Source organism: Podarcis muralis, chromosome 17 (assembly GCF_964188315.1).
Source record: "Podarcis muralis chromosome 17, rPodMur119.hap1.1, whole genome shotgun sequence".
Taxonomy (NCBI): Eukaryota; Metazoa; Chordata; class Lepidosauria; order Squamata; family Lacertidae; genus Podarcis; species Podarcis muralis.
Window position 1 is genome coordinate 34,553,273 of NC_135671.1, and position 26,600 is coordinate 34,579,872.

General features: G+C 44.0%; 2 protein-coding genes across 7 annotated transcripts in view; one reads left to right on the forward strand and one right to left on the reverse strand.

The window, feature by feature from the left end:
* Window positions 1-5,712, forward strand: part of RFX1 (regulatory factor X1) — a 52,115-nt gene extending 46,403 nt beyond the window's left edge. For all 5 annotated transcript variants that reach the window (XM_028711560.2, XM_028711565.2, XM_028711561.2 and 2 more), the window contains one exon: window positions 107-5,712. In XM_028711560.2, the coding sequence (XP_028567393.2) occupies window positions 107-273 (167 nt within the window). In that variant the 3' untranslated portion in view covers window positions 274-5,712. The remainder of the gene's footprint in view (window positions 1-106) is intronic.
* A 1,680-nt stretch (window positions 5,713-7,392) lies between these two features.
* DCAF15 (DDB1 and CUL4 associated factor 15) lies at window positions 7,393-23,677 on the reverse strand. Of its 2 annotated transcripts, XM_077921157.1 has the most exons (12): window positions 23,522-23,677; window positions 23,268-23,403; window positions 20,974-21,080; window positions 20,231-20,367; window positions 19,577-19,747; window positions 16,851-17,426; window positions 13,784-13,875; window positions 12,203-12,331; window positions 9,911-9,996; window positions 9,047-9,151; window positions 8,403-8,518; window positions 7,393-8,021 (listed from the first exon to the last, which is right to left on the reverse strand). In XM_077921157.1, exons 2-12 carry the CDS (start codon window positions 23,268-23,270, stop codon window positions 7,966-7,968), a joined length of 1,578 nt encoding a protein of 525 aa, XP_077777283.1. In that variant the 5' UTR covers window positions 23,271-23,403; window positions 23,522-23,677; the 3' UTR covers window positions 7,393-7,965. The 2 variants fall into 2 exon arrangements, with proteins under 2 accessions (XP_077777283.1, XP_077777284.1); XM_077921158.1 differs by lacking the exon at window positions 20,974-21,080.
* Window positions 23,678-26,600: the final 2,923 nt, after the last annotated feature.

Consider the following 26,600-nt stretch of genomic DNA (forward strand, 5'->3'; position numbering starts at 1 on the left):
TTGAGGGGACAAAATAGGCTGGTTCTTGCATTATTTCAGTCCTCAGGTTCTTTCAATCAGGCTGCAAGTCTCAGGATTGCTGTAACCATCTCTCTTTCTAAATCAGATGAGGAAGAGGAAGAGGAAGACGAGAGTGATGAAGAAATGCCCCAAGAATTATCTCTCAGCTCCAACGAGTCCAGCAGCTTAACAGCAGAGTCTATGGAGCCACCTTCGAAGCTGGCACGGACAGACTCCCGGGGCATCTTTGTACAAGCGCTGCCCTCCAGTTAAAAAGCAGCGCAGGAGGGACTGACTACCAAGTGGCCGGCAGGAGGCCAGGATGCACCTTGCGCTGCGTTGCGCTGCCCTGCGATAAAGATGAGCTGTTCCCTATCTCCAAGTGGTATGCAACGCGCTTTCATTTCACACCTCTCCGTCTCACCTGTAGCCCAGTGTAGCCCAAGCAAGCCCCCAGTTAGGAGCACTCACCCCAGCAGCCTTCCCAGCCCCTAGCAGCACCGAAGGGGCTGGTTTGGGCGACTTGGGCTGGTTTCTGCCTCATTCCAGCTGCTGCTCTGATAACCTGGGTTCCCTGGAAGTTGGCTTAGTCCTTCTGCCCCATGCCCCTCATCCATGGCTGCTTTCCACTGTCAGTTGGAGGGGGTGCTTGCCCAGGCACAAGTCCCAGCCCCCACGGTCTCCGCTCCCAGAGCAGTGAGTGCTATTCAGTTATTAAACTGGGGTAGGTTCACCTGGGGTCTAGCCATTGCTGCCTTTTGGCAAGGACTAGGCCATGCACAGTATCTAGCAAGCCTAAGTTTCTTTATATGGGTAGCCAGATGAGTCACAGAGATGGCTGCCTGGGAAGTGGCACTCCAGCTGCTTCCTCAGATCAGGCTGAATGTCACTAGATGATGGGGAACTTTTCCTGTGTCTGCCTGGGAGTTTTTGTTGTTCCTGGGCATCTGCCTTAGTTTTGTACTTCTGGAGGCTGTTGGGCTCATGGTTTGAGCATCAAGGAACTTGAGGAGTGGTCAGTGCTTGGGTTTAGAACTCCCAGCAACAAGAATTGTGCCTGTTTTGGGGTGAGGTGCTGTGCTGTATTCATCCCATAGCTTCAACATGGATCCTGGGTTACTCTTTCCTGTGTTCTATGACAGTGGCTAAATGCAACAATGGGTTTTCTCAAGTGTGGTGTGTGCTACTGGACTTTGGACTGCCTCAAGCTAATGGATATGTGAGATGATACAGTGGTGCCCCGCAAGACGAATGCCTCGCAAGACGGAAAACGCACTAGACAAAAGGGTTTTCTGTTTTTGAGCTGCTTCGCAAGACGATTTTCCCTATGGGCTTGCTTCGCAAGACGAAAACGTCTTGCAAGTCTTGCGATTTTTCCCCGCTCCCCCCCCCTTTTTCTAAGCCGCTAATAGCCTTTTAGCCGCTAATAGCCGCTAAACCGCTAATAGCGCTAATCCGCTAAGCCGCTAATAGGGTTGCTTCGGAAGATGAAAAAACGGCTAGACGAAGAGACTTGCGGAACGGATTATTTTCGTCTTGCGAGGCACCACTGTACTTTGAAGAGGGCAGCATGTACCTGTACTGTCACAATGGTATCCAAGCTCCCATTTGCCACGGACATGTTCCTAATGACCACATGCATGTGTGGGCATGCACCACATGCTGTACTCTCTTTGTAGCCCAGTCAGACCTTAACTGCTTGCAGACTTCTTGCAGCAGGCAGGGTCTCATTAGAAGAGGAGCTGCAACACTGCAGTATTACGGTCTACAGTGGGTGGCCCTGGCTCTATGCCTGACAATTTCTGGTTTTTAATATAACTAATTCTCATTTTTCCAGCTGCTTAGATGTTGTCCAGGGCTTATTGCTCTGAGCAACTCCTTCCATCCAACCCATTGCTTAGCTTGATTTCTGCCCTACCCCCCCCCCTTTCATTCTCAATAAGCATGTCTGAATTTACAGATAATTCTTTCATAACATGCAATTGAACTCTCGCTGCAAAACTCATAGGATTCTACCACTTCTGTACTCCTGCTGCTACATTTGGGTGCAGAGAAGGCATGAAGCAGCTGTGTTCTCAGATGCTATACTGTTCCTGATTAACTTTATTGTATGCAGTTTTAAGCTGATTGGTGCTGCTGCTGGTGACTGGCCAGAAATTTGTCTCTCTGGGCAGATTTGATTATCCGTTGTGACAAGTCAGGAAGTCCTTGTTAACCCAAAGTCAGGCTAAGTGATCCCTTTAAATCAGGGATGGGGAATGTGGCCTTTGAGATGTTGGACTCTGAACCCCCATCATCTCTGACCTCTGGCTATTGCTATCTGGGGCTGATGGAAGTTCAGCAGCATCTGGAGAGCCAAAGGTTCTCCCATCCCTGCTTGAGTAGGAATGGGATGCAATACTAGTAGGATCTTTGAGTCAGTGTCCTTTGCACTGGACTCCTGGTACAGCTGTGACAAAATGGTGTCGCATTTCAGCCACGCCAGATAATTAGTTGCACTAATTATAAAACTCTTCAGTGCTGGGCTTCTCGGCATGCAAAATGGTGGCATAAACAGTACCGCCTTCTGCCAGACATGGCTAACTCACCTGTCTGTGTTAAGCATCTGACCATTATGCAAGGCTAGCTTTTCAGTGCGATCAACAGTGGCAGACAAATACTTTTTTGCAGGTGTGGAGGGCGGTGTGGGGGTGGGGCAGACCTTCCATTAACCAAGTAACAGGGTCTGGATACATTGATTCCACTTATGGTTTTATTACGGCTGTCACAATGCATAGGATAGGGTTAGTCAGTCCTCTTGTGAGCGCTTGGAGGCCAAAGCTTGCTTGATACACTGCAGTCAGGTGGGATTCAGTGTAGGAGCTACTACAACCAATGGAACTGTGGTACAGAGTATGCTTTTATCTAAGCCTATATCCACGCTAACAGCTCACCATCAGCCACCATTGCAGCATAATTAGGCTACAAAATTTGGATGGTAATCATGTGGATGCAACCTACTTGATTACACTAGGAAAGCAAGCTGAAATACTTGGGAAAGTAGAGATCACTGCAGAACTATCTCCAATTGGCACTGTAAACGCTAGCTTCTTCCTCCCCTTACAAGCCGTAGTTGGAAGAGTTCCTAGGCTCAGAGCTTACAACAGTGGGTTTGTCCTTGCCCATTACAGCTGCTTGTAGCAAGGCATGAACACTGTCCAGGAAAGGTGTAGCCGCTGTTCGTTATCTTTGTGTGTTGCCCTACCCGGGTCTGGAAGGTGGGATTCAACAAACATTTTGCTTGTATGAAAACCATTTGCTCATTGCTGGCTTTCAGCATAGACTTGTTCAGGCACTAGCATCACCCACTCCAGGAATCCAAATCATAGTGGTTGATACTGCACTGTTTCCTATAAAACACCTCTAACTAGGGTAGAAAAAGGAAAGATCTGTGGGCCTTTAAGTTAGGGATGTGCACCAAAGCAAGTGGTTGAGAAGGAAACTCTCAGGACCATCCTTGTAGTCCCTCAGCTCATTGAAACCTGTCTCCTTACCAATAGATACTTCATGTAAATGTTTTAACCCTCGTTGTCATATAAAGGTGCTCATAAAGGGTGGCATAGGAATTTAATTAATTAATAATAATAGTTGGTAGTCCAGTAAGACTGAGATTTGAGGCTTTCAGGCAGTGGTGCTTTATGCTCCGGCACCAGGGAGGTGGGGGTGGAGAGCAGGCGGGGGCGGGGCTGGCGCACATCCCGGGAGCATGGCGCCCAGCGCGGGGTGGGGGCAGAGTCACGATGGCACCCCGAGATTGCGCTGCCAGGGGCGGTGCGCTCCCCCTGCACTCCTCTTCCTCCGCCAGTGCTTTCCGGTTCTTTTCTTTTCTGGTTTGTCCAAATTCTCCATGTAAAAGAAATTGATTTACTGAAGCTGCCTGCCTCACAGCAGGAACCAGAGAATCCCATTGTTCTAGCCACTACCATTGTATCCCCAACCTCAGCCAAATAGGCTGGTGGCTGCTCTTAGCTGCACCCAACTATATTAAGCTGCTGTAATTACCTAGAGCACAGCACCTCCGTATCATCCCCATCATGTAAATGTGCCAGCTTGCTTAGCGGTACATGGGTTTTACAAGTACTGGGATTATAGGCAGGCTTTCTGGTCCTTCTAGTGAGATATCCCCTCTGCAGTTGTTGCAGCGGAGCAAGTGCATAGTGTGCTAAATAGGAACTTACCCCCTCTGTAGTCCCAATTAAAGTGCAATCAGTCAGTCTAGTCTAGAGAAGGGCTACTTAAGAGAGTTGCCCAGCTTGTGGGCCAGCAAATTTCTCCTTGAAGTGACTGACTAGAGGAAAAACACAGGTGCCAAAACTTTTGCTTTGCTCCTGTAGCAGAATGCTACCTTGAAGGGAGATATTTGCACAAAGCACCTCTTCATTATTTTGAACTACAGCAAGTAGGATGCAGGTGATAGAGGCATATTTCTTTCCTTACTGCAGGCTTCATAGCCATTTCCCACTTTGCAGAAATAAGCACTTGCCCTGTCAGAGAAGCACCTTATTTATCATACCTGCCTCTTCTGCTGCTTTTACTAACAATTCACAGCAAAGCAGTGTGTTCAAATGTTTCTGGTTATGCATGCTGATTAACTTCACTGTCAGGCATGTGAACATACCCCCACACCTGACAAAGCAAGATACACCCATCAGAGATTAAAGGTTCGTACTCCCATCAGGCATATAAACCAGCGATCTGAAAGGGACAGGCTGTAAATCAAGGTTCCAAGTAATGAGACTCATCTGTTCCAGCATTCCCCTAGTTCCTGCTCTCTGAAATGTATGCAGATTGGCTTTTAGCTTTAGAAAAGTCCTAACTTTGATATGGAAAATGGATCATGTTGTTTGCAAAAACCTTGCTTCTGTAAGCTAGCTATTCCCCTCTTTGAACTGTGCAGAATGCTGGATCTACCAATCGCGCAGGACTCAACAACATGAATGAGCTTACCTTTTTATTCAGTTGCTGCCTTACACAAAGCCAACACCCATTCCCTCTGAACCAAGATTCTCTCTGTCCACCAAGATGATTAGCTGCAGAGCAGCTAAGGAGAGTTATCAATCAGCAGGTTCAACTCAGTCTGGATGCTCCAGACTGCAGAAATACTTGCTAGATGAGAACATTGCATTCAGTTTTTAAAAGAAACCAGTCCTCTGTTCCCTCTGTGCTAGTAACTAAGCAAACAGGTTTGGTTACTTCCTACTCTAAAGAAAGTAATCACTCTTCTGGTTTGTAACTGAATATTAGATATTCTAGTTTTAAACAGAAAAAAAATATCTGTGCTTTTATATGTAATTACTAATTCTTGTTCTAAAAACCACCTAAATATTGTGAGATTGGTGAAGATAAATTACTTGATATTTTTGGGTTTTTCAACCATCATGGCCTTATTTGTTCAATTTTCCAGTGTTTTAAACCTGTGATATAGATGTTTATTGCAAATCTACATATTGTATAAAATATATATTTTGTGTCAATCTTTTGTGCAGCAGCAGCTTTAGCTGCACTATAGACTTCAAGTGGAGTTTGAAGAGCTTTGTAGGTGTCCTGGGTCCATGAGATGGGCAGTGCCTGTGGTCAGATGATGTACGTGTGTGTAGTCTGGAGTGAAAAAGCTGTTTTCTACCTTTTGTAGTTCTTTCTTAAGAAATAAATTCAGCCGTGTTCTTTGCCTAGGATGCTGCTTGCTTACTCTTACCAAAATAAAATTTTACCTTCACTTTTAGTCCAGCTATACTAAAGAGGACAACCTTAACATCCTCTGCACAAACCTCGACTTGGCTAATAGGTAGGACACCCACTGCATATAAGCAGTAAACATTAATTTTTATAGTTTACAGCCACTGCAAACCTGGCTATTTTAATTTCATCATCTGCGCACTCAAAGTTGTTAGCTCCAGGAAGCAAGTTCCCATCTAAATAGCTTCCCCCTCAGCGTTTTAGAGTGGGAAGTGGAGAGATCTTTATCAGACCCATAGCAAGGGTTGATTAGCTCCTCCATGGTCCAGATTCTACTCAACACTCCCTCCTAGTGTCTATATTTTAAATATTGCATATTAATTGCCTGTTTCATCTAGCTTAGCCCTAGAACAGCCACTTTACAGGGAAGACGACATAAGATGAGCCTACTGGATCAGGCCAGTGGCCCATCTAGTCCAGGATCCTGTTCTCCCAGTGGCTGACCAGTTGCCTGTAGGGAACCCTCAAGAGGATTTGAGCACCAGAGCACTCTCCTCTCCTGTAGATTCCAGCAAGTGGTATTCTGCCTCTAGCTGGTCAAACACAGAAGCAGATGGGGTCTTCTCTTTTAAGAGTACTGTACCAGACACCTGTTCAGCTTACTTTTGCTATTTCTCAGTTGTTCACTATCATGTAGCTGCTGCTGAAAAAGTCCTGTACCAGCTCTATATGAAGGACAGCAATGCCAGAGTGGTCTACCAGCCAGCAGGAAAAAATTTCAAGCAATTTTTTCTGAAATAAGACTTCTTAAATAGCAGCAATTTTATTCCAAGGCATTTACAACATGCTGCTATTTGACAGTTATAGGACTGTGAGGTATTCACACTTGTATAGGAGGAATTTCTATGAAATCCAGGACACAAAGCCTTGAAACTGCAACCTTTTAGTGGTTTTGCTGGTAATGTGCTAATATCTGCTTTGCAGTGTAGGAAAAAATCTCAGCTTTGATTTCAAGTGAATACTGCTCAGTGGTGAGGAAGTAATGCCTCCCCACCCCCAATCCACCATGAATCTTGCCACTCTTCCCTTCTCCGATCTCTCCCCTCCCTCTTGAAAGCAGCAAAAAAAATTGTGCCATAGTATGAGAAAGTAGAAGTTAATGGCAGACAGAATATGGTCAGAAGGTGCATGATACAATACAACCTTGCTGAACCTTAGCAAGTCCGGGCATTGATACTCCAGCTAGGAAGTCTGTGTACATTGCTTTGAATTATATGGAAGAAAGGCAGGGTGTAAACAAAACATTTAAGCTGCTACAATGCAAAACTGGACCACTCTTTATTTTCACTATCGCCTTGCGTTGAAAGAGGCAAAAAGGCATCTTGAGCTTGCACAAGCATCTCCTAAGTTTGCAGACGGTGGCTTTGGGAATATACATACACCTTGCTGCTGCTGCAGTAGTGGTGGACTTGGGGCTCTCAAATTTCAGCGGCACCCTGTGCAACAATAAAATTCTGCGCCCCACCTCTCATACTCTGTTCTACATCATTGCTGTGGCACCCAATACAGATGAACCAGCTGAAGTACCCTAAACCCGTCTCTGGCTGCAATGTAATATAGCCTTGGATGTGACGGGAGTTTTTTCCTCTCAAAGATTAAATGAAACAATAACAGCCATTCTCAAATTCAAATGTTTATTGCAGGGAAGAGAAAGCCTGCTTGAGACAAATTAAAAGAATGAAAAACACATTTGTGGCCCCATCCACTGGGGGGGTGGGGGTCCTGAAACACTGAAACTCAAAACGGGGAAGTTGGTTTTGGTCTCCTTAACAATCATTGCCCCGGAATCACTTCATTTTCTGGGCCCAAGGACAAACCCTGTAGAAGACTCACCTCTTAAGAGTCTCCTTGCAGTTTCTCCAAGTACAAATGGACATAACTGCACAGAAGCAGCTGCTTTCTGTTGGGAGCCTGTGTAGCCCAACTAGTACGACTACCTTACATGGAGAGGCAGGCTTTTCAGAGCGTGTGGCCCAGCCTTGTATCCCCCCCCCCCCAACATGTAGAGACAATGAAGCAGAGGGTGTGGTTCTACCCACAAATCAAGATGCACTCAAGGTCATCGGGGCAACTGTCTAGTCAAAAGGGATAGGGAAATTAAAAACTTTTAACAAGGGAGGTAGTTGAATGTGACACACAGTTATGGCAGGAAATGAACTACTGATGTAAGCTTTGCTTCTGAACCTGGCCTCATAAGACAATCCACGTGTAACGCTCGTTGTCGGCAAGGAATTTCAAGGAGCAGCCTGCAGGGGGAAGGAGGAAGACATGAAATTAGCTACACACTGATCTGGGCCAGGCAATCCACAAAAGGGCACGAGTGTTCCAAGAATCCACCACATTACAATTTAGGAAGGAGGCACAGGAAGAAGCTGAAACTTAGAAGTTAGCCCTGAGCAACAGCAAGGGCGAGAATGAGTCCTTCTGTGTCCTAGAAAAAATACATGCGTTCCTCCATCATCTAACACCAGAAAAATGCTAAGATAATGTGTGCTGTTGTCCTCCTGACGGGCACAGAAACCATCAGATGGCTCCCTGGTTTGAAGTAGGCTTCCTGCCTCAACAATAACCAGTCAACTATGCCTTGAGGAAGGCACCAAGGAGCCTCCTGGAAAGTGCTGAGTTACCTTTATGAAGGGCCTCGTTAGTCATCCTGTTGACATAACGACCACTGCTCTCTGGCACCAGCCATTTCATTACCATGTCCACACAGCTTTTCCGGTAGGAGCTCCACACACTGCCACTAAAGGAGGAAAGATGGGGCCCTTATCAGTATCCACAGTCTGCAAACAGGTCTCCAACAAAGTACTAAGGAAGAAATCACAGTTTCTTTCCCCATCTTGGTATCATTAATCCACAACAGACTGAGGCTTCGTGAAATGTCTACTCATTCGCGACTATAAACACCCTTCAGCTGTGGGAACGGTTTTAGGTGAAGCAGTATGGGTACAGGTGTCAGTTGGCTTTAGCAAGCTCCTTAATTATTTTATTTATTTATAAAAATAGAGACTGCTATTTCATAAAAAATAACTAAGCGGATTACAACAAAAATACAGGGGGTGGAACTGTACTCAATACAGGCCCTAAGTTGCATAGCCAATTAAAAATAAATGGATGCAGTTTTACATGAAGAGTTCGAGAGTGTTCAAAAGATATTTTGGTACGATGTTCATAATACTGAATATATACCCAGTCACTGGGCACCTCTGGTAACAAGTCAATTAGCTGTCCGAGATGGATTTCCCTTATGGCACATCACACAATGTCTTACCTGGTCTGCCCTTTGACTTCTGTGAGGTCTCCCACACTGACTGTGACAAAGATGCCAGTGTTCAGATCCCATGCAACTTTGAGACTAGTGTGATACGTCTTTGGCCTGTGAAAAGCAGAAAAGGGCAATTTAGACAAGCAGCTGTGAACACCAAAAAGCAACAGCCTCTTCCCAACCTCACAACGACATACCTTGTAAATTACTCCAAGATTAATCTCAGCAACTGATGAACCTCCACCAGCCTATGCCCAGGTGTTGGCTCCAGGAAGAGAACTTGATACTCAGAACCACAGCTGAAAGTAATTTGCTCTCAATATATATCCTCCACAGATGCTATTTTCACATACTAGTTATCACCCAAGTATTTGCCCAAGTACTGAGATTAGTATTTTGCATCTGATTTCATTACCTGAGAGTAAATACTGGAAAACATTTGCAAGCTGGGTGGTTTTGACTATTTGACAAATGTCATTAATGTTACTATTTGCAGTATTGGGCAATATTTTGACAAATCATGGGACAACATTTGTCACATCAGAAATAAAAAGTTGCTGAGGAGGTAAAATTTCATTAAAATCTGATTTCCCCCCCCCACACACACACACAAAATGAGGTTCTGCAAAAAATTCATTTAGCTCCATCCAAATCGAGACCAAAATGCAAAAGTGAGCTAACAAAACAGGCAAAGTGCAGGACTTTTAAGCCCTATTTATTAATGCTTATTCTGCTTCCTTCTACTCTAGTAAATCACTCCAAAAGATTTCTCCCCCTACCAAAAGTCCTTCTGTGTCAAAATCCTAATACAACAGAACTTCAAAGAGAGAAGATATTCAGAGGCCCAAGGTGGGAGTGACAGAGACTCACCTGAGCTGCCCCTCTTCATCAGGAGAAGGAAAGGCTAGGAGCAGGAGTCCGATATTGATAATAACTTGGTTGGTTTCTGGACACACCTAGGAAGGCAAAGTTGACAGCTGGTAAAAGCAAACTACCTGAACTGCAACATACTCACAGCAGGACCAGCAAGTCAGAATTGCTGGCCCAACATCTTTCAGAACAACTTTTTGGGACAGTCATTTGTTCCAGTGCCTTATGTTTTTATAGAGTTCTGCTATCTAACTATTGCTTTAAATCAGCAACCAGGTGAGCTTCAACATCACACTAAGGCAATGGTTCCATCAATGCAAGCATTTTAGCTTGCCAGATGGAACAATTCCACTTCTCTTCCCCCTGTGTGCTGTTCCAGGAGTTCCTGACCCACCCAGAGCCAATTGCAGGGGGGAAATGAGGGGGAGGGAAGCCCCACTGTGCAAGAAGCAACTTCTGCTGATGGGACTCAGCAGGTAAATCCTGCCCTTAATTTCTTGAGAAAATTAAGTGGGGACGAGGGCTACACTCTTCCTGGAAAAGCAATTAAGGTCTGAATTCACATTCCCTGGTGAACACAACACACTTAATTCCTTGGCTAGGCATAACCCAAGCCAACAGGCTCAAGAAACTGTGAGGTACCATGGGAGAAGGATTTCTCCCACCCATTTCAATCCTCCCCTGGGCAGGTTTTAGGATTGTGTTGCAGAGTACCACTTCCAATCTGGTGGATATGTCTCACAAGAAATGAGAGGTAAATAGCAGTAGCGAGGTAAATAGGTAAGATAAACTTTATACGCATTAGCCAACGGCCATAGCAACATAAAACAAGCAATATATACAAATAAAAAAGACAGCAATGGGTAAAAAGGGCAATCAAATGGCCAAGATTATCGTTCAGACAGGTAAAGATAAAGGGACCCCTGACCATTAGGTTCAGTCGAGGCTGACTCTGGGGTTGCGGCACTCATCTCGCTTTAGTGGCTGAGGGAGCTGGTGTACAGCTTCCGGGTCATGTGGCCAGCATGTCTAAGCCGCTTCTGGCGAACCAGAGCAGTGCACGGAAACGCCGTTTACCTTCCCACTGGAGCGGTCTACTTGCACTTTGACGTGCTTTCGAACTGCTAGGGTGACAGGAGCAGGGACCGAGCAATGGGAGCTCACCCCGTTGCGGGAATTCGAACTGCCGACCTTCTGATCGGCAAGTCCTAGGCTCTGTGATTTAACCCACAGCATCACCCGCGTCCCAGATAGTTCAGATAGTGGCCCTTAATCTCATTGCACCTTCGATAAACCTAGCAACCTTTGCTGTTGTCTGACCATTTTGATCTGATAAAAGAAAGAACAATGTGGCCTCAGATGGGTGGCCTGAGATGGTAAGAAAGAGTGGGGTAATGATCTCATTCCTCAGATCTTTATAAAGGGGACAGGACAGGAGAACATGAGCCACTGTTTCCAGATTACCATCTCCACAGGGGCAGAGTCATTTCTCAGTTGGAATCTTTTGGTATCTGCCCTCAAGTATGGCAGAGGGCTAGCAGTAGCAAGCTTTGCACCTTATAATCAGACACTAGGTAGACAATTGGCCTTCCCTGTCTTTAAAAAAGGAAGGATCCATATCAGTCACCTTTGGTGAGGTAGAAAAGAAGGTCTCCCGCTACCCCTTATTAGTCAAGGCTCCTGTACAAATTAGATATCATGCCTGAAAACAGGATGGGAAACTCAAAGGCCCTATTGAGTTGGAAAATCCAGAGGTGCCATAAACAGGTGATGACATGTGCTGGTACTGAATACAATTCACGTGTACCAGCCTAAGTTACTTAGGCCACAGCATTTTATGTATGGCTTGGCACTATTGGCCAACATAATGAGAGTTCTGGTTTTCAAACAATGATGCAACTGTGTTTCAGCCTCCCCTTCAGTCACAACTAACCAGAAAATTAAAGAAAGGACCCCTGCTCATTTTTACCCAAGATAGGAGTGGGGTTTGCTAGAGGGTATTACAAACAGGTCAATTGCCAAGGGCTCTTGTAATGTAGCAATACTAACTAGACATGCACTGGCTATTTTATTTATGTTGACATCTCTCTCATTTTAGCTTCAAAAGGATTCGATGTAGCTATCAAAAATTAATAAAAGAGACAATAAATAAAGCCCTTCCTTGGAAATAAAGTCCGAAGATCAATGGCTGCAAGGATGCAAATTACCAAGGAGCAACATAGTTCCTCAATGGCCCAAACTGCACCCAAATGGGGCACCATTAGTGCGGTAATACACCCAACATGGTCCTACCTCCAAAATAACGATGTCGTAGTCACTGAAGGAGCAAAACTGCTTGGACCATGAGGCATCGTTCCGGATCACCTCGTTAATGACATACTCAAAATCTAAAGTCAGTTGCTCCACTGTTAAGTATTGGCCCTGGAAAGGCAAAGAAAGATGTGGATTTAGGAAAGGGGAATCGTTTGCATTGCCAGCCCTGCACCAGAGCTACCTTGAGACAATTCTTAATTCTCAAACATTTACAGCATAAAAAATTACAATGTGCAAAACCCAACTGTGAATCTAAAATAACTTGAATCCTAACAAAGCTTGGCAGGGAAAGTCAAAATGGCCGAGAGCATCTTCCAGAGACTCATCTGAGGTGGAACCTGCTGCCCCCCTCTGGTATCAAAACAGCTCCCTTTTAGCGCTGGAGGGTAGTTGAGAGATGCAATTTTCATAAGTGACCTTCATGTTGCAGATGATGGATGAGCAGTTGGTTCAAGTGAGCCAGGATGAAGGCTGCCAACTTTCTGCTAGTGAGTTCTGTAGGCCAAGTGCACCAACACTAACAGTCAGAGCAACATCTCAGCAGCAGAAAGCTCAGTAACTGTCATAGGACAAAGGCAGATTTGGACTAGAAACACCGCCAGTTGGAGAGAGGACATTTTGTAACCAAATAGATCACTCTTCTGTTGAGGGGGAAAGCTGATTCTGCTCCTCTAATAATCCTTTAAGCCATCATCATATATTATGAGCACATGGCTGCTGCTAACCTCCCTCCTCCCTGATGAGGCTCTAAGGCACAGCTGTAATATATTGCAAAAGCCAGGCATGTGTAGCAAATCCATGTGGAAGCACCCCTTAGGTTGGCGTATTGCTGGTGTGATGGACTTCCTACACTGTCTGGCCCATTAGTATGATATTCTACATGTTTAGAAAAGAGAAAGGACTGTACCATTGCAGAATGTAGGTGGGGGAAGTCACATGTTTGAAAGTTCCCCTATGTCAAAATTCCCAGCCTGGGGACAACTGACACATTAGGAAGGATTTTTCTCCACAACTTTCTAGTTTTTCCATATGCAAAGAGCTGGTACATACATAATTGCCATTCAATTATTTGCTCATTCCTCCATGTGCTCAAGTTTTTGGGATGCAGTCCCCAGAGGAATACACCACATACCTTTCTGAATGAGTTTCAGCTCTCAGTTTAAACATTTTGGGAGGTGAACAGATCTGTATTGAAGGCTCTGGGTTGTATCCAATGCTAGTCCTATTTGGAACAAACCCACTGAAATAAGTGGACATGACTAACTTAGATCAATGAACTTCAACAAATCTCTTAATAGGACTAGCACTGAATACAACCCTCTCTTTAGTTACAAAACTACACTTTTTCTGGTTATATGAAGTAATCAGCATACACTTCTGTTTAGGAAGTAAGTGGTAATGGGAAACCTGCTTGAGTTAATTTAAACTCTCAGTGACTTTAGGTCACCTTGTTAATAGAAATAAGTCAAGATGGTTCAGTTTAAGTGAACCAATCACAAGTGTAGGCTAGCTGCAAATCCAGTTTCCTCTAATGATGCTGGGACCAGAAACTACCCTCACCTGACAGACAGCCTTCTCCTTCAGCAGCTTCAAATTTCTTCCTTGTAGGTCTGTCACAACAAATGGCAAGGAGATCTTATCATCCTCATATTCTGAAAGTAAACACAATATGAGACGAAGGAGAGGGTAATCTCAAACAGTCAAAAGAAATAGATGTCAGGATGAAGCACCTGTCCAAGAAGCTCAAATTTAGTGAAAATGAAAGAGAGCGAGAGAGAGCGCGCATCAGGGGTCAAAAGAATATTTGCTCCTGGAACAGCATGCTTCAAAAGGAAATTTTCATCTTTCCAACAATGCAAGGCTGAGGCTCTCCCCATTATATTAGCCTTCTTCACATTTTACAAGTATAAATAAATTTTATAAGTATAAATAAATTTCTACTCTCAATTTGGAGTCTGCCCTATCACTATCACTATACAGGTGGAAGTATGCAAAAATCAAAAGATAAGAAATTCTTTCATGTGCTGTGTGGTGGGCAAGACTCAGATACAACAATGTGCAAAACCACCAAGCCAGATTTGTGACCTCAAAGGGAATTGAAACCCAGGTTTCCTCATACTGGTCCAATTACAGCAGCAAGGCACCAAGGCTCAACATTTGCTTCTAAGGGTGGATTCACAGTCTCTTCCCCAAACCCCAGACTTTTTGTAGTCTAAAACTGAATCTGCTTCAACAGTCAGTAGAGCATGATATTCTTAATCTCCAGGGTCATGATTTTGAGCAAAATATTCCTGTATTGTAGGCGACTGGACTATATGACCTGTGTGGTCCCTTCCAACTCTACAATTCTACAGATTCGTGGAAAGTGGATGATTCACAGAGGCACAACCATCGAAGAGGAAAATATAAGGCATACTTAGTGTCTTAACACCCAAATGCTTTTAAATGTGGGCAGCGGCAAGGGCATGTACACAACTCCCACGTCCAATTTCCTTGTACATGTAGCACATCCTCCTTTAGTTTGCAACCCTCCTCATGCTGCATGGGGTGGTCTGCAGGGGGCTTCTATATTAGTTCATCCGGAGTGGGAGAAGAGCCCTCCACATGACTGGTGACCCTGATAAAGCAGATTCCCAACTGTGCAAGGCAATTCACTCAAGTTCAAGCAAAATGAGTACAGCCCCCCTGAAGACTCCCCCCACCTCAACATGGGGCAAGTTGAGGACTGAGCATGCAGAATGACGCACATGGGGACACTGCAGCAGGGCCCACATGCACACCCCTGCCCACAGATGCATGTCAAATGTTTTGAACATTTGCCAAGTCTACAATTTCAGACATGAGATCTACATTTTCCATGGATGGAGATCTGTCACCACAGCCAACTCAAGCACAAAGCTAAGAGCCCCAACATAGATAATCATGTTTCATTTGCCAAACCCTGCCGCAAAACAGCCTACTTGCCGCAAGGTTTTCCTTGCATCATGTTCCCAACATCCCCCATTCTGTTTGGCTCAGAGAAGGGTGGGGAACCTCAGGCCCAAGGACAAAATGCTGCTATCCAAGCCTCTCTATTTGGCCATCAGAACTTTCCCCAGGGTCTATCCCCCTCCACAGGCCATACCCCTCACTGCCCCTGCTTTGCACAAGACGTGTTTCTGCATGGCTAGAATGTGACTCTGAAAATGCCTATCTGGATAGCAGAGGCAGAGAGAGCGTGAGATGAATATGTACAGAAACCAGCCTACTGTAAGGAGGTAAAATGAATCATCCTGCCTATATTTGCCTCTGGCCCCACCAACCTCTGGCATATGTGTCTTGGAAGATTCCCCAGAAAGGAACACAATCCTTGGGCTGAAATAGGTTTCCCAGTCCAGGGACCCAAACAATGCGCACATGAAAACCAAGCAATCATGGTGAAATGCAGCATCCTAGTTTTGCCAGAAAGATGAGTTGTTGAGACCTGCAACCCTAAATCAGTCCAAGGGCATAAAATGAAGCAATAATGGAACCATCATTCAAAATGACTCAATGGATGGTAGGGCACCTAGTTTTCTGACTAAGCATGTTTCAAAATACATGCATGCAGAAGACAGGTCTGTCCCCCATTCATACTTTATGCAGACCTTCAGACTCTCAGTGAATGAATTCAGATGAACACCCTCTATCCACCACTGGAGTGGGGAGGAGCTGAGTAGGATGTCAGTGGTCCGTGCTGTGCTCAGCTCTTTGGACCTCCCTATGATCAATAAATTTTGCAAGATGTATACACAGCACCTCTGCCTAGCATACACAGATCACAGAATTCAGCTTTCCTTGGCACAGTTTGATTTTCCTTTTCCTGCGGAGTACACACATTCCTTCCTTTACACATCTGTAAACATATTGCTTAACACTGAGGCAGGATTAGGAAACTATCCCAAGGAAAAAACCCTACGTGCACACTCAGTATTCTCTTATTGAAGTCACATATTAATTATCAAATTTTTGTCAAATCCATTGCCCTTAAAGTGAAAATAAAAATTAGCCTCTTATACATGGACTTACTTCTCAAGAGCTTCAACAGCCACTTGCTATGTTTATGAACGAGTCACAATTAGGTCTATCAGCTACAATACTAGCAGAATTGGCATTACAAGGCCCATTCAGCCTAGGACAACTAGGCTCCATGCCTCAGAAATAGTTCCACCTCACTGTTTCACATTAATAGGATTAAGTCCCTGTGTTGTATACAATATTTCCAGAAGAAGAGCAAAAATCTCTCATGCAGTCCCACTGCCAGGCCTGCCCCAAAACTGTTGGTTGAGTGTTCAGAAGCAGCCCACGAGATAAGGGGCAACACAAGAAGAAAACTGCTGCTTGTAGCTGTACAACGGGGACAGCATGGGAAACATTCCCAAGGCTGAAGAAAACAGCTTTTCCTTGTACATACAGGAAGTCAAACAAAAGCATGGGCCTGACACACTGTGCCTTCTAGGGAAGAGGATGCCTATCAAGAACCAGCAAAGCTGCGGGCTTTGTTACTGAGCCTCTTTGCTTGTGCCTGCAGATCCAGATGCCAGAGATTCAAAACCCTGTCACCTGCTCCTTCCCCAAACACCGTGCTGTGTTTTAAAGGGACACTTACCAACTTCTGTCTCAGAAGAATCACTGGGCTCCATAACATAACGCAGTTTAGTATAGTTCACGTAGCCTGGCTCTGTTGGCTGGTTTTCCAGTTCAGCACTGGCAGTGGGTGAATCTTTGGGAGACCCATCCACATCAGAGATGCTGTCTGTTCCAGGAGATGTGGAGCTACAAGTGCCACTGCCATGCAAGCAAGACCCCAATCTCTTCCCTAGATCCCAAGAGGCTGAGCTGCCCTGGCCAAGGGCCCCATCAGAGTCAAGAAGGCACTGAAGCCCACTGCCTGCCTCCTCTTCCATCGGGGCAGTGCCTTTAGCTTCCTTGGCCCTCCGGAAGATGTCCGCAACAAACTCCTTTGCCATAGCTACAGCAGGGGAGACATGGTTTCCTGTGTCCTGCGGAGGCACAGCGAGGGGCTGCTGCAGTGCAGCTCCACCCTGACAGTAACAGTTATCTCTTTCTAGCCCTTCTTCCAAGCCTACAGGGCACTGTGAGATGAGAGCTGTGTGGCTGACTTCAACAGGAGACCAGGGCTGACGACTCCTATCATAAAGGATTTGGCAAAAGTTGCTGTCATCTGAAAGAAGGTAGCGAAGGAAGGTTAGAAAATGCTGAATATATTGCAATTTCTGCACCCGATGTGCCATTGTTTTCAATCACCAACAAAAGTAGTATGACTTCAAGATAGTCAGATATCAAGAACTGATTAAAATATTAGGTTCTGTTCCCTTTGGAAGGGGTAAGATGCAGTGATAAAATGTTTAAGGGGAAAGTATTTTTGCACTCAGGTTCTGTAATCAGGCTTCCAATGGGCATCTGGATGGCCACTCTGAGAACAGTGGCGGATTAGATGGGTCATTGGCCTGACCCAGCAGACTCTTCTTATGTTTTTCTGCATGTTGTTTATATCAAAGCTCTCCTTGCTTCCCACAGGCCGGCTGGACGTCAGCCTGTCCACAAGCCTGCCTCTTTTTCAAGCAGAATTCACATCTATGACAATGACTGGTTTAGTTCAGAAATGGGGCATATACATATTGCATAAACATGTATACATAAACTATATACGTATATAGTTTTAATTATATCAATCGTTTTTTTAAATATCACTTTTTGTTTTTAGAGATTCTTGTTTTTAATCTGTAAGCTGCCTTGAGTTCCATCAGGGAAAAAGGAGGGAGGGTATAAATAAATATATAATAAGAATAATCGTAAGCATTGGAGTTTCAATCCCTGGCACCTCCATATAAGGATTTGCAAAACAGATTAGTACTGGGAAACATGGACCAAAGATGCAAGTGTCAATTGGGCAGTTCCTTATTGCAGCAGCACAGCCTTTCTAAAATTCAGTTTAGCGTGACAAATACTTCCCACCCCAAGATGGACAAATGTTGATAGAACCTTTCATTTGCACTGTGGGCAAGTAGCTCCAATATCCAAGAATTTGGTCAGTTGCCTGCCCTGGATGGGGTTGCACTACCAGTGAAGGAGCAGTTTCGCAGTCTGGGAGTGATTCTGGATCCATCTCTGTGGCTGGAGGCTCAGGTAGCATCTGAGGCTAGAAGTGCCTTTTCCCAACAGCAGCTAGTTCAACAGCTATGGCCGTTTCTGGACCAGGACAGCGTTGCCACAGTAGTTCATGCATTTGTTAGTTCAAGACTGGATTAATGCAATGTGCTCTTAAGTGAAGCTTCTCTCATGCTTCTACTCACTACCAGGCCAAGTTCAAGGTGTTGCCATTAGTATAGAAAGCCTTAACAACTTGGGACTAGTTTACCTACAAGATCACCTTGCCCCATGTGCCCACTTCAATTGGCGAAATTGGCACTACTACAGGTGCCACGTAATACCTCTTCTGCATCTGTAAGAACTTGATCATTTAGTGTGGCACCACCTACACTTTGGAACACCTTGCCTATTGATATGAAGCAGGTGCCTTTTACTGTAGTCTTTTCAGCGCCTGCTAAAAACATTCTTGTTCAGACAAGGCTACCCAGATGTTTAGAAAGTTCAGGTTATGTTAAAGTATGGTTGTAATTTTTTCTTGATTTTCTTGTGTTATCTTTCTGTAAACTGCTTCGAGGGTTTTTTAAAGACATAATCAAGCAGTGTATAAACTTTATGAAATAAATAAAATAATATGCCAAGAGCCTATTCCTCTCACCTTCATTAACCTTTCCAGTCCGCCCTTTGCTATACTTTCTCAGAAGCAGCAGAAGGTAAAAGACAGATCAGTGAAAGGGCTTTCTTTGCAATAGCAGTGTCTCTTTCACCATCCCAAGAAAGACTCGCCTAGCACTGACTTGGTTATCTACCCAGTGCCAGGCTTTTCAGATGATTGTCTGAAAACTGTATAAACTTAGAGCCAAGAGGGTAAAAACAATGTTCTGTCATTTTGTATTTTTAAACATCAATGCCTTTTTATTATTTTGTTTGCCATACTAAAAATCCTTGGGGTTGAAAGAAAATATAAAAATGCAGTAAGTTCACCTCAGTTTGAATTAGATTTTTAGGACTGAAGAATTCTTTTTGATACATAAAAGTGGAAGCACTTTAATTTATTGTTCCAAATGAAAGGTAGCTTCAACATATGATTGTTCTAAAAAGTCCCAGTTCTAAAATGCAACAGAGGCATGCAACACTTGAGGCTGTACATCTCAAAGCTCACCTTGCACAGACTCTCATCCAGAGGTTGAGAAGTGACACACAAACTTCCCCATACTCTCTTACCTGATGTGTGCACAGAAACAGCACAAGCTACCAGAGAATAGCTGGTATTAAGCAGCACCACTTGGTCCTTCTTAAGCTGGAATGCTGGCTGGAATGTGGGGAAAGGGTACACCACCTGGTACTTGGTGTGCAGCATGAACCCATGCTGCAAACATTTGGCGTTTGGATCACCTAAGGAGCATGTACAAAGGATCATCAGCACCAACTTAGGGCAAGCTCTGAACATGGGGAAAAGTAAATAGTTGCTTTCTGAATTTCTAGAGAAGAACAATTGGCACCTCTTCAGAAAGAATATGAAACTATAACCTGAACCTTGGAATTGGGCTGGCTCTAAAACTAAACAAGTTCTTTATGGCTATAAACAAAAGTTCAATGGCCATAAATTTTCAATGTTTCATACACTGATTATTGGTTTCATAAAAAGGAACTTTTGGTGACTGCCACATTTTAATAACTGGAAATGCATGTAATATGAAAATATTTTAGGAAAATTACATTGAGCAGAAGTATTCTTTCTAATGATGTGAATCCTGTCATTTTCCCACATTGGATTACAGGTGCAATTATTACAGCTTTAGCTAGCCTACTAAACATTTCAATCAATCCTTCCAAGTTTATTAATTTAGGGCACTTTGCCAGCAATAGGCCACTCACCTGGATGTGCAATGGCCATGTCCCTGCAGCTGGGACAGTGCACAAGAGGAGGCATAGCAACTGTACTAATGTAGATATCCCGATGGTTTTCATCACTCATCATCATGTTCATGAGCAGGCCATTGGCTGAACGGGTACTACCAGGAGAGAAGGGGCAATTTTCAGAGGAGGAAATTCATGTATCCATCCATCCAGCCTTTGTTCAAGCTCTGAAGTGACCACACTGAATGACAGCAGTGCCCCAGCATCACAACCAGGAGACTTTCTCTGCTCTGTCTGAGGTTTCCAGGGATTGCACCAGCAACTTTTTACATGAAGTGTGCACTCCACCCCTAAGCTATGATCCTTCTCCATAGTCACACTAACTCATTCAACAGCAAAGGAACACCCTCTTAAACTGAATTCTTACTAGCATCTGTTTTATCTGGAGCTCAAAGCTCTACAACATGGAAGTAAGAGACCCTTGGTTCAGAAAAGGTAATAATGTATTGACACAACTGACACAACCCTTTTGCTTGATTCAATTAATCAAAGTAAGGGGGCCATGTCAGTTAAATAATTTGTAAAGACACCAATACCTTTCCTGATTTTTAGCATTCCTTACAAGGCAGAATACAATAAGCAGTAACCCAGAATGCCTCAAGCAAGTATAATGAGTTCCTGATTCTCATGGAAATGTGGGAAGTTCAACTGGCAGATATCACACTCAATCCCAAAGGCAAGTTTCATTGAAAGAAACATACTTGAAACCAAAAACGATGACCTTGGAGGAATCACTGGGCCATTCACATACAGTCAAGTAGAGGTCACTGTAGATTTCTTCATCTTGGAACAATCGAACCTGACGTACCTGAAGGAGCAGCAGGACACTTGGTAAAACTTCAGAAACCCCACCTGGGCCTCACAAAAGAGACTTAGCAATAGATGACCCCACGAAAAAAAGGAGGATACACTTAAAACCTGTACCCAACTAATTAGTCCCATTAGTACCCAACCAATTAATGGTTTGGAGCTGTACAGTATTAATTCATGGAGGAAGCAGTAAGCACCTTCTGTGATTAAACCTTAGGTCAAAAGGGTTTTCTAGATTTGTGAGGATTGCTATTTTATATTCATATATAAACCCAATTAATCCAGACTTAACATTGATTGATGCAGCACACCAGCCTTGCCAAATTTGGTGCATTTCATAAGAACAGAAGAGCTCTGCAGAATAGGAGGCCCATCTATTCTCAGTGGCCAACCACATCCTTTGGAGCAACTCCCATCATCCCTGACCACTGGCCCCACAGGCTGGGGATTACAGCAATTATAGTACAAAATACATGGAGGGCACCAGTACTGGTTTGCTTTTAGTAGGGGTTTCTTTGTCTAAATTTGTAACCCCCAACAATCAGAACCTATTGTGTACAGCAGTTCACAAATATTAATTCCCTTCAATTCAAAAATATTCACCTTGGCCTGGTTCACACATCATGTTAAGACATGGGGTTGGTTGGTTGGTTGGTTGGTTTTAAGCAAACTAATGATCAGACTCTGGCTTGCTTTGTGAAAACTTGCTTTGTTTCCCACCCCCTTTCTACTCTTCACTGCCTGCTTGATCCCATTAGTACCTTTGTGGGTACCCTAGTACTAGCATCACCGCAGGAGGTCACCAGCCTCCTTTCCATTGGTCACCTAAGTGAATAAGGTGGCAGTGAGATCTACTAAAAAGTTATTCAGCTCATCTCTCTGGCACCCAAGCCATACTGGCTTCCCACCCTTATCTGTAAATGGAGACCTGTCCTCTGAAGCTGATAAGCTCCCTTCATCCTTTCCTTCCATCGCTCCACTGAGAAAGGAATTTCCCCCCAGAAGACTTTAGCCTCCACTTCACCCCACCTCCCCACAAATATGTGGGTGAAGAGAATTCTTCGGGAAATGTATTATTCTTTGTTTTGTTTAGTCCTTTTAGAAAGCCAACCAGGTAACCAAACTGCCTTTCTCTTTGCACCTCAACTCAACTTTTTGCCAATGGAGACGTTTTGATTCATAATCAAATTTATTGATTACAAAATCAGAATAAACAAAAGCAAGCAAACATCTATACAATTTAATACAAGAAGTGTGGAGAGGGGAGTAAAGGTAGTGTCAGAATGGGGCATGAGTTCAAAGGTTACTGGTGTTGTGAGCAAAGATGTACAGCAAAAATCAGAAGTAGCCTGAATCATGAGGAAAATAAGGGCAATGGTCCTAAATAAACTTAAATTAACATTACTGCAACACCAGAATACATGTGCCCCAGGAGTGCACAGAGGTTTTGTGATCAGCACAAAAAATGGCATCACGACCCCACAAAAAAGAAACTACGTCCCTTGCCAAAAAGAGATTACTAACACTTGTTTTTGTACCTATAAATTATCTGCAAAGTCTGTTAGCCAGATTGATAAACTGCAGCTTTTAGGTGCTCGGGTATCAAGAAGCAATCTGTATACCTGTGATAAGCAAGTACTTCAAGTATGTAAGGGCAAATATATTATTCTACATTGGCTTCAACAGATGTGTTAATCCTTCCTAGCAAACTGTCAGACAGGACGCAATCACACATGAGAACTAAAGTTCACACGCTTTGCAAATCAGTGAGCACCCAGCTCAGAGGCATCAAGTTGCCCCCAAGATTGGAGGTGTGTGTCATGCGACATCACACACATCTCACAACACCGTGCAGCCTTCTGCAAGGCTGCACCAGCCCTTGCAGCATGGAGGGACTGGGCCCCCTTCAAACAAATATTGAGGGAGCCGAAGACACCTCGCCCCCTAGAATTGGCGCGCTTGACCCAGCTATTTGATGGGATCCAACTTCAAGTATGGCCCAAAGATCATACTTACTACTTCCTGCTGCCAAGGCAAAATACTCTCCCTGAAGTTTTCCAAGTGCCTTCCACAGTGTTCCACCAATAACAAGGCAAGTTGTGCTAATTCCCCAAGCTAATTCCCCAAACTCACAACAAGGGGGAGATCTCAATTCCATACCCATCATATGCAGCTTGAACCATACCATTTTTAGTTTGCTGTGGACATTGAACTCCCACCAATAGAGATGGTAGATATAGAAGGAGAAATCATCATCACCACTGCTGCTGGTGTAGGACAAGACGTATCTCCCACACTTAGAGAAGCCAAGGAAAATGTGCCTGCAAAGAAAAATGCCAAATTAAGACTATCAGGTCCATGTGTAGAATGACCACCCATGCAGCTAGGGAAGAGCCAGCACAATGACAGTTCATCACAGAATGAGGGACATAGTCTTACCCTGCACACAAGAAATGTTCATCAACAATGCTCTTCAGAGATACACAAACTCTTGGTGGTAGCTTGCGGAAGAGGCGAGGTGAGAGCTGTCCACTGATCTGCAAGGGGTATCAAAGACAGTAAAGAAGGTTCTCTTAAAGATCTCAAGGCCATATCTAATGTACAAAGTACCACAAATGGTCAAAAGGGGGAGTGGGCCACATTAGAGTTACAGGGGTGTTAATGGGGCTTAATCAGCAGCAGAAGCATCTGGTGCCCTCTTTGTGGTCCTGACAAGTCACTGATTCTTGGCAGAAATCAACTGCAAACCTTACAGCACAGATGAGCCATACCTCTAGTTGCACATGAATATCACTGCCCCACTCAAGAATCAAGATGGCACAAATGAATAGGAATGAACTTAAAGTGGCCAACTTCTCACTTATACTCTTTGCTCTGGTGTTAAAGGCACAAGGAGTGATAGCAGGTGCCAACGACCCAATAGCTGGCTTGCACTTAACATTAAACTATGGTTTAGTGTTAAATGCATAAGCTAGAATGAGACTCACACACTCTTCTCTTCCTTCTCTTTAGCAGACGTAAGGAGGACACAGGTAACACTGTGTTTCATTTCAAAGAACTCTGGGTTACATTATACAGTCGTACCTTGGGCCTTGGATGACGAACGCCTTGTGAGTCGAACGTTTTGGCTCCCAAACACTGCAAACCCGGAAATGAGTGTTCCAGTTTGCGAACGTTCTTTGGAACCTGAACATCCGATGCAGCTTCTAAACGTTTTGGAAGTCGAATGGACTTCTGGAACGGATTCCGTTCAACTTCTGAGGTACTACTGTATATGATCCAAAAATTGTGGTTGAAGGAAGCCACCTTTTTAATCATAACCCATGCTTTGAAAATGGCTTGCTTACTTTAGAAATGGGGGTGGGGAACTAAATTGAAGAAAAAGTAATGTGGCTTCACACAGCACAATATGGCTTTACAGAAGACAGCAGCAATAGCAGTAAATTACTTTTATAAGTAATTTTACATGCTCACAGAGAATAGGTCTGACCAAATGCTTTTAGTGACAATAAAAAGGAACCTCTGTGTACAGATGTAATATACATCTGATTAACAGGTGCTGAGGAAAACCTCCTGTTGTTACCCATCCTCTATATGCCCTGCCTGCAAGTTTTCCAGGAGCATCTGACTGCTGGATTAGAAGGATTTTGGTTCAATCTAGCAAAGAACTTATGTTCTTTATTAAGGCTCCCCAAAAGACTGGCAAAGCAAAGGACAATAAAGCTTTGAAGTACTTCATCCAACAAGCCACAACATAAAAGATTAATAATAAATTATATCTGCAGAAGAGGAAAAATGGCTGGGAACAGATGATCTGTCCTCGGCTGTCCACTAACTATGAATCTAAATGCCACTGGTCTCTGCAAGTCACAAAAAATATAAACCCCTCTATGATATTAATTTTACATCCTCCCCAATTTTATGTTCCTTCCATCACAATACTACTTCACATTCTCTCAATATGCTTGCTCTTTCCCTACACATGCGTCTGTAGATTACAACATCTTTGTCTTACCCAGAACCACACAACCAGTGTTAGAAACTGAGATATGAAAGCTAGGAACTAAAGGGCACCTTAAACCATGGTTATGGGAGCAACAACGGAATGCCTAGGTGCGCTTTTTTTATAACAAGAATACAAAGCTGAAAATCAATGAACTGCAGCTAAAACATTATATTCATTTTCCACATGGTCTAATCCTTCCTCTGCCCACCCCCCTAATATTCTCAAGAGGGTCTCTTCAGAGAGTAGCTGAAAGTGGGGAGGCAAAAACGGTACTCCTTTCCTTCCACTCTGCAGTTTTAATCTGAAATCTTAGGTGCAGTACTGCTCCCAGAGCTCAGAAGCTGCTCATGCTAATGAAATTCCCTGTCGCAAAATGCGCCTAGAACAATGGGAGTTTCGAATATTGCACACAACCCAATGAGGTAAATCAGAAAGAGAGAAGAACGACTAGCCAAAGGTCACATGATTAGCATGATGGTAAAGCAGGCATTTGAACATATGCCTCTCTAGTACTAGCATAATCAAACACAGCCAGAAATACCTCCATACACCATTCACCTCCACCAAACTATCCACTTTCAGAGATAAATAGTCTTTTAGCGGAAGAATTCTTAATGCTTTCATCACACACACAAAACTATTTATTTATTTCAATTATTTATATTCCACCTTACATACAAATTTGTCAAGGGGGCTTAAAAGTAACATTAAACTGAATGAATAAAGACCACAACATAACAATGTATAAAAGTAATCAGAATCAGAATCCTTTCCACAGGGCAGTTACTGGTAAAAAGGCCCTGAGGGGTAGGGATGGCCAGCTGTGAGGGGCTCCTTGCATGCATCCTCCTCTCTACTGGACTTGCTTCCACTGGAACAGTTGATAGCAGATGGGCCTGTGGAGTGAAGGGCAGTGGGAAGTCCAGCTTTTGTATTATTATTAGCTGCATGTGTTTCCCACCCCTCCTTAAAGCAACGTTCCACCACCATCTTTCACAGACTCCTTGCACACCCCCAACCACAGGCAGCAGCTCATTCCCTCATCCTAGTCACTCACCAGCCTCCCTAGTGTCACACAATCTTCTCCAGCACTTCCATCACAATCTGCCATTCACTCTCCCAGTACACCTGTTTCTCCTCATGATACACACACCTATACCTACAGTATTAGCAATTCCAGAGGGGTGTGTGTATTGGTTTGTTGAAACAGAAAAGGCTAAAACTTGGTTAGCTTTCAAGGATTTCAATACCCAATGCACAACTATGTGCAAGGTGTTTTCACATGGTTATAACCTACCTTATTCCCACCTCATCTCCATACATTTATCTTACAAAAAAAATTAAAAAATCTAATTTGTATCCCCAAATCCAATTCATACCCTCAAAAATGCACACCTTCCCCAATTTACATTGAACAAAGGCCTTCTTGGTGGTGGCTCCTCCCAGATAACTTTAGAACTCCCTCCCTGGAGAAGTGAAGACTGGCTCCCTCCTAGTATGTACTCTATGTGT

What these genes read in the sequence shown, in the direction of transcription:
- DCAF15 (XM_077921157.1), bottom strand. An exon ending in CATGGCCATTGCACATCCAG is followed by an intron (nt 19,748 to 20,230) that starts GTGAGTGGCCTA and finishes CATGCTCCTTAG; the next exon opens with GTGATCCAAACGCCAAATGT. An exon ending in GAAGTCAAAGGGCAGACCAG is followed by an intron (nt 8,519 to 9,046) that starts GTAAGACATTGT and finishes TTCCTCCTTTAG; the next exon opens with TGGCAGTGTGTGGAGCTCCT.